General features: G+C 39.4%; 2 protein-coding genes across 4 annotated transcripts in view; both read left to right on the top strand.

Annotated features, from left to right (window-relative positions):
- Positions 1 to 1,822: 1,822 nt before the first annotated feature.
- On the top strand, positions 1,823 to 5,148 carry rab32b (RAB32b, member RAS oncogene family; the record flags this gene model as incomplete). The annotated part of the gene is made up of 3 exons (XM_083924544.1): positions 1,823 to 2,036; positions 3,275 to 3,552; positions 4,999 to 5,148. The coding sequence occupies 3 exons, from the start codon at positions 1,823 to 1,825 to the stop codon at positions 5,146 to 5,148; spliced, it is 642 nt and encodes a 213-aa protein (XP_083780670.1).
- A 6,949-nt stretch (positions 5,149 to 12,097) lies between these two features.
- stxbp5b (syntaxin binding protein 5b (tomosyn)) overlaps positions 12,098 to 13,696 on the top strand; it is a 33,146-nt gene continuing 31,547 nt past the window's right edge. For all 3 annotated transcript variants that reach the window (XM_083924011.1, XM_083924012.1, XM_083924013.1), the window contains exon 1: positions 12,098 to 12,550. In XM_083924011.1, the coding sequence (XP_083780137.1) occupies positions 12,395 to 12,550 (156 nt within the window). In that variant the 5' untranslated portion in view covers positions 12,098 to 12,394. The remainder of the gene's footprint in view (positions 12,551 to 13,696) is intronic.

Genomic DNA, 13,696 nt, shown 5'->3' on the forward strand with positions numbered 1-13,696 from the left:
AAGTAAAAGTCAAACACTCCTATTTGTCAACAATATTTTTAAGAACATGTGTTTTGTGTTATACATTGTGTGTTTTATCAGGAATGAGATAAATATGGAGGTTTAAAGGAATAGTTTAACGTTTCAGAAAATGCACATATTTGCTTTCTTGGAGAGAGTTCAATGAGAATATAAGTTTAGTGTAAAGACTGGAAAAGCGGAAACAGCTAGCCTGGCTCCGTCCAAAGATGACAATTCGTAAATTGCAATTTTTACATGTTTTGTACGGATTTAACAAAGAAGATATAAGTTGTTAATTAGCGAGCTTTAGAGGTTGGCAGATTTTGTGACCTTTAGATGGATCAGTCTTCATGCAAGTTATGCTACACTCATATTTATGCCGTGTTTCCACTGTACGGCATGGCTCTGCTTGACCCCACTAACTTTTTTGGCACCAGTGCTTTACTCCCTTCATTTTCCACTGCTGATAAACCGTCAGCTGGTCGCCATAGTGACTCTGTGTGACACTGTCGTGACATCATTTTCAACGCAACGTTCTGTGGGCGTGGTGTATACAGCACAGTGGCGTAGCTTTGCAAGTTTCCCTTTTTTGAAATCTGGGTCAAGTGAATATTGCGGTTGAAAGTGAGGATTGCTTGGCTTTTTAAAAATCAATCTAGTGACGATTCTCTCTACCTGTGGTCTGCAGTGTTTGAACTTTATTGACCTTTGAACTTTAACCGAGGTGGTACTTAAAAAAGGACCAGGTACGATCTAGAACGTATGCAAATGGAAAACACAAAAAGAGCAAGTCGAGTCAAGTGGAGCTGCATGCAGTGGAAAAACGGCATTAGTGCATCAGTCTTCTCACTGGCAAGAAAGCGAAAAAGCACATTTCATTTTTGATGTTCATCATGTTTACACATTATTTCTTGTTGGGGGGAAAAACAATTACCTGTGAATTTTTGACTGATACAGTACTGCCAGACAAGTGCACTGACTGTCACGAATGTAGCAGAGGACAAGTTCAAGTGCCACATTTTCATCAAAATTTTTTTCTTTTCTCTTTGTACATCAATCTCATTTCTACCGTCTTGAAATGCAAGTTGAACTCATTTCAAATTTGTATCTTTTATAATTAGACATCCGATTTCATAACTGTATAGATATATAAGATAAATGGCATACATATGTTTTGTGAATGTATGAATTGTGTATCATATTTTGATATTCAGATATCTATATGCATTACAGTATTAGAAAGAACGCATTAGCTGTGTATGCTTCTATCGTGTGATTGGTTGTACACCAATCGTATCCTAAATATTAAGAGCCTATGAAAACCATATAATGTGATGAAGTGCTACTGTTACCATAAGTAATACTCCGAATAAGCTATCTGCAGCCTGATGTATACACAGTATGAATTAAGTCTGCCATTTTAATACAAACATTTACTGTAGAGCATTTTAAAAGACACGTGTTTGATTGGAGTAGAATAAATATTTTTTTGCTTTTGTCTTCTGTGTTTCAAAGTGAAACATTAGCAGGCTCTGCGGTCCTGGTCTTGGCCTCGCCTGTTCCAATAACTGTTTTAAACCAAAGGTCAAAGATTTATGGCTCTGGTCTGGACGTAGAAATTCAAAACAGCAACACTAAGAAGTAGTCGTAAAGGGAGCAGGTAGGGTTGAGACATCTGCAGCAAATGCAGTTTACTTAAACCTTTGCAATATGTTCAGGCTAATGCTTTTAAAACTGGAGGAGCAGGCCTAGTTTTGAGATGGTTTAGGATTTAGATTATTTCCCTGTGTGAGTCTCCACACCTGTGCAGGTTGACCACAACATGGCAGGAAGTACAGTGACTTTATACACAGAACAGCTCTTTAAGGTTCTAGTCATTGGGGAAATAGGCGTTGGGAAAAGCAGCATTGTCTTGCGTTATGTTAATAAACGCTTTGATGAAAGATACAAAGCGTCTATTGGAGTTGACTTTGCTCTGAAAACAATTGAATGGGATGCAAAGACAGTGGTGAGGCTGCAGCTGTGGGATATCGCAGGTGAGTGCCAAGATTATGAAACTCCTGTTTGCCTTGCATCTTTTTTTTTTTTACCATATTAAAATTATTATGCCGTAGAAATGTGCAATGTCTGTGAAAACAGAAAAACCTGCAGTAACAAAAAACAAAGTTAAAAACACAACTGCACTCTGTCCAGGCAGCTAAGTTCAAGCAAGAGCAGGTGAAAGCTAGTTTAGCCAGAATGCTAACAACAGCTAATAACAAATAGACTAGCACTTAATGTAGGCTGTTAGTTCCCCCCTATCTGTTAACATATCCATTTTGATACAATTATAAATAAGTACATTTATTTGTCAATACACATAATTGATTGAGGTAGTAAACCCAATCAAAATAGAGAATAAAAACCCTGCTAATGCTAAACTAGCTAATGCTAAACTAGCTTAGCACAGTAGCATCGACTGCTTTCGACTGTTGGAATTCATGTGAATTTGTTGTTACGTTGCCTTTAAAACACATATATTTAAATATATTCAATGTAGAATTGATGGTTGATTGATTTTAATATTATTATTATTATTATTATTATTAGTAGTAGTAGTAGAAGAAGTGCAAACAGACACCTAGCAAAACAGACACATATTTAATCCCTATAAATCCCTTTCTTTAATTAAAAACTAAAATGAAGAAGAACCCTGAGGGAAAACATTTCTTGGTAGATTATATTTCCCAGTTGTTTTCCATGAGGATTATGCAAATGCATGAGTGGGCAAACAATGGATGAGTTAAAACCTTTTAAGTGGTATGACAATTGCCAACCAGTCCAAAGTTTCAAATAAAAAATAAATGTACCTTTACAAAAGTCTACATCTGATCTCCAAAACATGACCTCAGACTCTATAAAGCATGCTGTGATTTGACTTTATAACTGTTGAATTTCACAGTTTAATGGTTATTTCAGTGACTGGAAACTCATTGTTTTCTCCGATCTAACAACAAACACAAACTGTTTTTATTTCAGACTGTTGTTACATAACATTTATTCCACAATATGATTTTATATGATGATTCAAATCACACATGATAAACAGACAGAAGCTTTACTGACTGTGTGTCTGAGCCAATTTAAATTCAAATCCAAAAAGCGTAGTAAGCCTTTTGCCAAATAATAACAGTCCATCTGTGAAAAATGAACTCATCTCCACTCTTGGAGTCAGATTCGAGCACGGGCTGCGGTGAAGCTTAAATCCCACAGATTTATTTTCTCTTCCCTCCAGGCCAGGAGAGGTTTAAGAAGATGTCCAGGGTTTACTACAAAGAGGCGATGGGAGCGGTAGTGGTCTTTGACATTACAAACAGCTCCACCTTGGAGGCTGCCTCACAGTGGAAGCAGGACCTGGATAGCAAAGTCTGTCTCGACAACGGCCGTCCGGTCCCTGCTGTCCTGCTGGCCAACAAATGTGACATGACAGGACGAGGCGGAGACTTGGTGTCCTCTCTGGAGAGCTTCTGTAAAGACAACGGCTTCATGGGATGGTTTGAGACCTCTGCAAAGGTGTGTGTGGGACAGAGTATTTCAGTTGTTATGCGAGAAGCAGATCTGCAGTGGCAGTTAGGGATATGCAGACGTTATTGGCTGAGTTAAGCCTCAAGAGGAAAGGCAGAGCCAAATATTCCCCTTGTTCTGGGTGTTTTTGTTTTTACTTTAGTCAGGATGATTGTAGTTAACACTTCAACATAGAGTCGAGACTATACTGTAGATTCCCAACAATAATTTGCACCATTTAAGCACAATATTGACCAAGGCAAGTCCTGTATTATTACTTAATACACCTTCATTGCTGTGTGTAGTTAGGATTTTAACAATTAACAGAATGAGATAAGTAACACGTGCAAAAAGCAGATTTTATTTGTGAGTGCTAAATAAACAGTGAAAGAAATAAAATACAATAAATGTAATTAATTTAAACAGTTGTGTTTCATTAGGTACTTAGTCGATTTCCTCTCACTCCTTTCACTTAATTCTGACTGTGTAACTTGAAACGATGGAAAACTACATTATTTCCTTTATAATTGAAACATTAAATTCATAAGCAATAATACGCAGAATTGCTCAATTTAATGCCTTCAAATGTTTTGCCTCCACAGTCTTATTATGTCCGGTATGATCAGTAGCGTATGACGGCCAATGTTAGCCAGCTTTAGGTAGATATTACTCACATTTAACCGAGTCACCTCTCTAACTTATGATGCCCCATCTCTTCCTGTGATGTTGCACTAGATTTTAGCATTTCACTGCTGTACTGAAGGAACCATGTATCTCCAAAGTGTCAGCTTTTCATTCATTAAGAGAAATAACCCCTTTTTCATTAGTGTTGCAATGTATCAGATGAAATCAATGGGTTTCAAATGGTTAGTCTAGCCTGAAGGGGAAGGAACACTTAATCCTTGAAATCGCCAAATTTGGAGAAACCTACAGTACTTTTCTCTGCAGAGGCAGATTTTGTTGTTTGTTGTTTGTTGGTATTGTGGTCAGAGTGTCTGCTGTTACATGTTCTTGCAGTAACATGTTATAAATTCATTATGCAGGGACTTAGTTAATATGCATGAGATCACACGCTTCTTTGGCTTTTATTGCGTCACTAATTAAAAGAATTCAGTTTAATCATTTTAACTTCATATTTCTTACCGACTTATTGAATTATTTATGTATGTATGTACTTGTTTGACATTTATTGCATTTGACAATTGCTATGTTTTATTTCTGAGGCTCTATTCTGAGTAAAGCTTCCTGTGGCTCACAATTAGAATTGCATGAGGTTACGCTACTGTATGTGTGAACTTTAACACTGCAGCTCTATAGCCTGCCCTGCCTCATAAAACGTGTTCAAATATTAACACACAGGAACAACTTGCAGCCAAGGTTCGAACACCGAGCCAAACACTTAACTCAACGGATGCATACACAATGTTCTAAATCATATTCCTCCACCATTTATAGGACAATATAAATATTGATGAAGCAGGTGCCTTCCTTGTCAAACAAATGATGCTCTGCAACACGGGCCTGTCCAATGAAGAGCGCCGCTGGGACGGGATCAAAGTGAGCCAGGCTCCCGGGGAGAGTCAGAGCCAGTCATTGTGCTGCTGAAGACCACGGCTCTGAGGCAGAGAGCCAAACAACCGCAGCTACTGGATAAACACTCTAACAAGACCTGATTTTGAGACCAAGTATTGAATCCACAGCCGCCGCAGAGAAGCTGTTTGAGCCTGTGTTACTTATAGTCTGTAACTTTAGATGCATATTTCTGCTTTGCCAAGACTGTGTGGGCTGCCTCTTAAACACCTCTGTGGAGACGATTGAGCTCATTTCTCTGATAATCCGCGGATACAGTCAGGCTAATAAAGAGATCAGCATGACACACATCCTGCTGGGAAAAGTCTGTGACACTCATCGTGCAACCAAGACTTGGTGGTGATTGACCTATAATGAGAGTCTAAAAACTGTGAAATAGTCACAACTGACATTTTCCCAACAACAACAACAACAGCAGCAGGAGAGGAAGAGAGAAATATCTTAAAATATTTTGGTATTTGAAGCTGGAAACATTCCTCATTAACATGACAACCTATTCAATCTCCGCTCCGAGTGTTACTTGTCTGTTATGCAACCCGTGCACATAATTATCTGTTAATCACAGGGAGATGAGCTAAGAACCGTGCATAAGCATCGCAGCCGAGCTTGATACGGCCAACAGCAGAGAAAAGCTATCAGCATGACCTGATTTTGGTGGATGGAGGAAATGTGCTACATACCACCCAGAGAGCTGGAGGGAGCAGAGCACTTACGCTTTATCCAATCATAGGTGGAAGTACAACAAATATATATTTTATATAATCGGAAGTCAAGCATGAGATAATAGGACGTCTGCATTTTTAAGATTTATGCATTTAAGTTCTAGATTTGTTGAGGCAGAGAGAGAGAGAGAGAGAGAGAGAGAGAGAGGGGAGGACAAAGGGGACATCATGCACTTACAGCAATGATTAATGATAATGATTTTTTTTAAATGTTTTTATATTTATTATAATGAGCACCAGTTGTGGTATTCGCATCATTTACTTAACAAAAAGTAGCAATGCAACAATGTAAGCATACAAAAATGTACACCTGTAAAGTAACAATACAGTTTATTCATCATTCAGAGTTACATGAGGTGCAACAGTGCTGAGCCCTGCCAAACCCTTGTGTGCTTGAAGTCTCTGTTCATAGGATTAATTCGCTGTGTGATGCACTATATTGCCAACAGTAGTCACTTCAATCCACATGTGTTTGGTAAGGTTATGTACTTGTTTTTACTACATTTCAATGACTTGACCCTAAAGAACAGTGGTGATGGGTCAGTTTGTCTTCCAGCCCATTCATCTAGTTTTTAATCATGTCGCTTTGTCAGTAAATGCTTTTTTTATATTCTTTTTATATTTTCAATCAATTTCAACATGATTAATTTCCTTTTTGTGAGTCAGTTTCAAATAAATATTGATTCTTTAAAGTAATACTGTATATACACATATGTATGTATGTATATATAAGTCATTAATATCATTCAGGGCATTGCATTGATATTTGGTTAAGTGAAACCTTGTCCTTTATGCTCACTGACATGTTGTGCATTACACCGCATATTTTTCACACCAATCTGTTCTTTGCTGTCCTGTAGCTTTACTTTTCAGTGTCCTTGCTGTGCATCTAGGGAGCTGTTCCACATCCTGTCGCCAGGTACCTAAAGAAAGTAGCTTTTGTCCAAATCCAGGCTCTACGCAGGTACGTATGTCATGTGCATGGTTTTATTTGACCTCGGGATAGTCTGCGTTTAAAACCTCATACGGCTTTATTAAAGCAGCATTCAAACACTTTGCTGACCAAGGAGTTGCAACATAAAAACCAGGAATTAAGTTTACCTCGTGTGGCAATTGTACCCGAGGGAAAGTGAGGGAAGAAGTAAAATACGACTGCTAATTATGGATTTATGTCCCAGATACTAGAGACCTAAATTCAGGAGTCAAACAGGGATGTTGGCCCCAATACTTTTTCAAATCGGACGCAAAAGCTCAGCCTCCGTACTCGTTGTTTATAAACATGACAGACTGAATAGGAGCCACACTCTCTGCATCATATCCCATTACTGGTGCATTATTGATATTGCCCCATTTTATCTGTTCTCCAGTGAGCATTTTTTGCTGGCAGCTTCCTTCATATATTCATGATTGCATGAAAATTTTAATTGAGTCATTCTTGTGAATAGGTTGATGTAGTGCATGTATCCCTGCTGCGCCTCCGTCAGCCTCTTATTGTGTCTTGTGATTGAGTGAAGCATTTTATGATGGCCTATGTTAATTAAGTCTGTATGTAAAACCGACGCTTTGCCTTCTTTCTTTTATCAAAAATGTGAATAAACATATATAATAAAAACACATCACATGCTTCCGGTACCATCAAAGTGACCAAACAGGGGCAGGAGTCCATATGTTGCTGTCCATGGTGCTGAATTTTGGCTTTGGGAAGAGCCCTCCACCACAGCAAACATGCTGTCAGAGTGCAGCATGCACGAATGTTGGTAGACCTCGCCATCTAGTGTACAAGACATGCACGTGCAAAGACAGAGTGCTCGAGGAGAGCTTAAGGGTGCAACTGTGTCAGGAAATATGAATCATCGTCATCATCATGAATCATATGGAATCACAAGTTTTATCTCTGTACAGGCATCATGATTCATCTTAAATGTGTTTGAAGGTGGTAAAAGAAGTATTCAGATAATTTCCTTAAGTAAAATAGAAATCAAAAATACTCAATTACAAGTAAAAATCCCACTTTCAAAATGTCTATTTAAGTAGAAGAATGGTGCTCCAATCAAAGCGTAAACTATTTTAGTGTATTCATAATTTAGTAGCATTTTAACGCAGCTGATTGAGATAACTCATTCAATTCAATTCAATTTTATTTATAGTGCCAAATCATAACAAAAGTTATCTCAGGAGACTTTACAGAGTAGTTAAAGACCACACTCTATGACATGGGTGTCAAACTGATCCAGTAAAGGGCCGTGTGGCTGCAGGTTTTCATTCCAACCAATCAAAAACACACCTGGTCCAACAAATCAACTGTGTGAAGATAGTTCAGGTGATTGAGTAAGTCGAGTCAGGTGTGTTCTCGCTTGGTTGGAATGAAAACCTGCAGCCACACGGCCCTTTACTGGATCAGTTTGACACCCCTTCTCTATGACTTATTTATGATTTACATAGACCCAACAATTCCCCCGTAGAGTACGGTGGCAACGAAAACCTTCACTATAACAGACAGGAACGTGGGACAGACCCAGCTCTGTGGAGGACGGACATCTGTGTGCACCGGTGGGGAGGAAGAAAAGGAGAGTGAAAGAGAGAAAAGACGGACAGATGGACAGAGAGGGACACAAAGACAGACAGAGGGACACACTTCTGGAGATGCAAGCAACCACAAAGGTAACAGTGACTATAGTGATAGTTAAAGCAATGTGAATATGACTTACATTGGAAGAAAAGGAGAGAGAAAGAGAAAAAAAAAGGACAGATGGACAGAGAGAGACAAAGACAAACACGGAGACAGAGAGAGACACTTCCAGTAACTATAATAATATTTATAGTAATGTGAATATGACTTATATGTAATGGCAGTTAATACAGCAGAATAGCAGAAACAAGCACAGCTAAGGTGACAGAATATGACAATGATAATAATTATGGTGGCAAACATGATCAATGATGAGCAGCGGCAACAGCAGCTACGAGACATACCACCGATGGTGCCTCTATGGACTTTGGGGGTAGTGTCATCTATAGCCGTGGTTCTCCTCAAACTCCCCCTGACCAGAGTAAAACATTTTTGATAGGAGAACAAAAGCCTACAAGGCAGCACTGCACCATCACTGTCTGATTTACTCGGCTAAACAACAACATTGCAACCGAAACACATAAATTTCAAATGTTGAGAATCCACCACATTCATTCATTATTGTAGTATTATTACTTTAAGTTTTATGCATGACTGATATTTTTTAAATTAACATTGAAAAGAAAATCTCAAGCACCCCCTGCAGTACTCCAAAGTACCCCTAGGGGGACCAGTACCCCCATTTGAGAAACCCTGATCTATAGAGGAAGAATTCCTTTATTTGTCCCACAATGGGGAAATTCAATTTTCACTCTATTATTAATTTTCATGTTACACACACACACACACACACACACACACACACACACACACACACACACACACACACACACACACACACACAAACAGGACCTATATACATGCAAGTAATGGAGAGATGTTAGAGCGAGGGGGCTGCCAGTGACCAGCGCCCCGAGCAGTTGGGGGTTCGGTGCCTTGCTCAACAGCACCTCGGCAGTGCCCAGGAGATCAACTGGCACCTCTCCAGCCACCAGTCCACGCAGGGACTCAAACCAGCGACCCTCCGGTTCCCGGCCGAGTCACCTACGGACTGAGATATTTATCTACTTATCGAATCCTTCAGTAGCTATAGCTTTTATACGCAGTGGAGGAAAAAGTGCAATATTTCCCTGAAATAAGAAGCAACAGCATCAAATGGATATTTCAAAATATTTTTTTCCACCACTGTTTTCTACTAAACAAAACATTCTTTATTCACGTAATAAAATTCATCTCAATACCTGAATGAGGTATTTAAAAACCCGCCCATATTCGCAACAAATTGCAGATCATAAACACAATATTTACCACTACAATACTACTTTAATTAAGCGTATTCATCAAAAAGACATGTGGTGTACCTCATTATAAAACACCGTTTGGAATAACACATTATCTTACATCTTTTCCATATGCCCGCTTGAGCTGTTTTATTTAAAGTGTGCTACGTAATTCCTGATAATGTGACTTCTAAATTCAGTAAATTAAATGTCAACCAAGTCAAGATACGGGCGTCCTAAATGACCGACAATAAAAGGTCACCGGGTTTTCATCTAACCAGATTTTCTAGTTTTCTGATTCTCTTTGGAGATTAAATAACCTTGTTTTTCCTCCTCAGGGAACAAGAGCAAGGAGGAAACACGGCCTATTTTCCACGCACACACACACACACACACACACACACACACACACACACACACACACACACACACACACACACACACACACACACACACACACACACACACACACACACACACACACACACACACACACACACACACACACACACACACACACACACAATATTGGATCCTGAATTGGGAAGTTAACAAAAGCTCTGCCCTCCTATCGGGTTTCTGTGGGGAAAGATCTTCAGGAAGTTTTAAAAGCACAATTTCAATGGTTTCATCTTCCAAACAACAACATAGCATGCTTTACTTCCTCACTGTCCCTACATTGCTATTTGATAGTTTTAAGGCTTTGGTAGCTGCCTCAAGGTGCAGCTTCTTTCTCTGCCCCAGGCCCTAAGGCAGGGCGGCCCAACCCGGCTCCTGGAGGGCCACCGTCCTGCATGTTTTAGGTTTCTCCCTGCTCTAACACACCTGAATCTAATGATGTGCTCATTATCAAGCAGCTAGATCTAGATTCAGGTGTGTTGGAGCAGAGAGAAACCTAAAACATGCAGGACGGTGGCCCTCCAGGAGCCGGGTTGGGCCGCCCTGCCCTAAGGCGTTAATGCGGCTCAGGATCCCTCAGCCAGCAGGGGGCCACGAAACACACTGAAACTCTTGGACGGTGGATTTTTCTACAGTGTCCATGGTTAGAACAACATTTTTTGGGGATGTGACAAAATCAGAATTTCTTTTCTTTTTTTCCATCACATCCACGGAAACACTGGTATTGTGTCTGTTATATCTAACAGGTTATCTAAGTCATAACCTTAACAGCTATCAAAGATACAGAATACTGTGGAAGCCCATTTCCAGCGATGTAGAGGAAAGATGATCCTGCACGTCGTTACAAAGAGAAACTTTAGTAATAAGAAGCTTTCTCAAAATAATGATTTACAGTAGCCGACTTATCTCAACTTAGAATCTCGAAATAATGAAAAAAGTTCTCAAAATATTGAGAAAATATATCAAAATAATGACTTGGCATCTCGAAATAATGACTTATAATATATTTTTTTATGGTGGAGGATTCAAATAAGCCCTCTTGTTTTTTCCCCCTTTTCTTGCACTGTTCATTATGTTGTTGTTTTTTTTTGTAATTTAATGTATGTTTTTAAATTGTGCAAAATAAAAGAATAAAAAAATGATAAATTGTCTGAAAGTAACGATAATGTATCTCAATTTTTTATGGTGGAGGATTAAAAAAAGTAATGATAAAATATCTAAAAAATGATAAAATATCTAAAATAATGATAAAATATCTCAAAATAATAATAAAATATCTCAAAATAATAATAAAATATTTCAAAATAATGATTAAATATCTCAAAATAATGATAAAATGTCTAAAATAATGATAAAATATCTCAAAATAATAATAAAATATCTCAAAATAATAATAAAATATTTCAAAATAATGATTAAATATCTCAAAATAATAAATAAAAATCTAAAATAATGATAAAATATCTCAAAATAACGATAAAGTTTCTCAAAATAAGCCAGTCATCTGTTTTTTCCTCTCCCAATTTTTATGCATGTTTTTAAATTGTGAAAAAATAAATAAATAAAAAGAAATATCTCAAACATAATGAGAAACGATCTCAAAATAGTGACTAAATATGTAAAAATAATAATAAGTAACATCCTCAGTATCTTGACTTCGTGTGGGCTAAAACGTTTTTCATTATATTACAAAACTAAGTCGTTACCTGATCTTTTTATGTATCATTTATTATTATTATGTATTTATAATGTACTGCATCTTTTAACGCCTCTGTGTGAAACGTTGCTCCACACAGACAGTTGCTGCTGTCGCGGTGACACGCTGTGACGGGTCACAGAAAACACCGTAACACCGGCCCCGGCAGCATCCGGGTGACGGCGCAGCGCAGACTCAATCCCCGCTGCAGTTCACTGCGTTTCCGTAGCCCGTCTGCTACCCGCTGAGCCCTGACCGGGGAAACAGCTCACGGAAACGATTGATCCCGATCGAATAACGGCAAAGCTGGCAACACAAATGGCGGATTAACACCGATATCGGAAGGGACTGTGTACATCAATGATCGTGACGCGGGTGCTGTTGGAGACACCCTCCGTACCATGCGAGATGCATCCAGAAAGATATTAACTGTGCGTTATTCCGGCTAACCAGCTAGCAGCTCCCCCCTCTCTGTCACATTTATGGTGGCTCGCTTCATCTGTTCTCTCCACCGTCGCGTCCGTACCGGAGGAAAATGAAGAAGTTTAACATTAGGAAGGTGCTGGACGGGCTGACAGCGGCTTCTTCCTCCTCCTCCTCCGCCGCCTCCTCCGCTGCACAGCCGGGTGCTCCCAGAGAAAACGACGCTATCCAGGAGACTCTCCAGTCGGAGCATTTCCAGCTTTGCAAGGTGGGTTTGATGACAGCGGCGTGACCAAACACTGGTGTGTTTCCATCTCTATCGGCTCCAGTGCATTAGGGTAGACATGACATCTTACATAAAGCATGTAGTGCACATATGAAAGTACAAGTTATAGGTTGGTAAATAGGGCAAACAGCCATGTATGACAACCTGGACGCAACCACGGGACACAGTGTCCCGTGGTTGCGTCCAGGTTGTCATACATGGCTGTTTGCATTGCACTGAATCGTCGCCTCAAGTCAGTTTTTCTGTCAGTTAGCTCTCTAAACACAATCATGTCTGCTCTCTGATGAAGAAGGGGAGGATTATGAGTTAAATGTCCACATTGCTCCACTCTCAGGTGCCCTTATGCACATTTGAGTGCTGTAATAATAACTCCTCCTGCCTGTGGAGAAGAGATCCCTGCATAAGATGATTAAGAGATGAAGGACACCATCCACAGCCCTCCCTCTGTGTAAAAATGAATCGAGTTCAGCTCGGGTTAATATGAGTCAAGTCTGACTTTGACAGATCAGGTGGATCTATGTCGATGATGCAGTCTTTTCAGTGTAACAGTTTATTTTCCTGTGTTCTCGTGCAATGCTCGATTGCTTGAGGGAAGAGGGACTTAAAAGGCAGTAACTTAAGTGGATGCATGTGTTTAGTTGAGTTAACTTTTTGCATGCATTTTTACACTGAACTGGATTTTACTGATAGACCGATATTTGCGTTTTTTGGTGTGTCGGCCGATACGTGCTGCTGCGTTTGCCGTTAGTTTATTATTAGTTTCTTCTCTGTCTTAGTCTAAGTCTCTCCAGCTGAAGCATATTCACCATTTCTCTTAGCCACAAATCGCACGTGGTGTCCGGAGGATTAACTTCTTTGCAGTCCCAGTTCCAAATAAAATACCCTTTGTTGGTAAAAGACAAAGTGGTAGTTGCCCTGAGAATGGCTATGAGCGGACAAGGGTCACAACATTTCCCATGAGCCATAAAGAAGCAATGAAAATACTTTTCCAGTATGAGTTCAGTTTACTGCGTAACCCAAAAGAATGTACTAAATGAATCTGTTGCACATGGGTGAAACTGCTGACATGGCGTTATTCACAGACAGGCACGTGTTGTGTTGCTGGAGACGCCTTTTAAAGTTCAATAA

Source organism: Echiichthys vipera, assembly GCF_963691815.1.
Source record: "Echiichthys vipera genome assembly, chromosome: 12".
Classification (NCBI taxonomy): Eukaryota; Metazoa; Chordata; class Actinopteri; order Perciformes; family Trachinidae; genus Echiichthys; species Echiichthys vipera.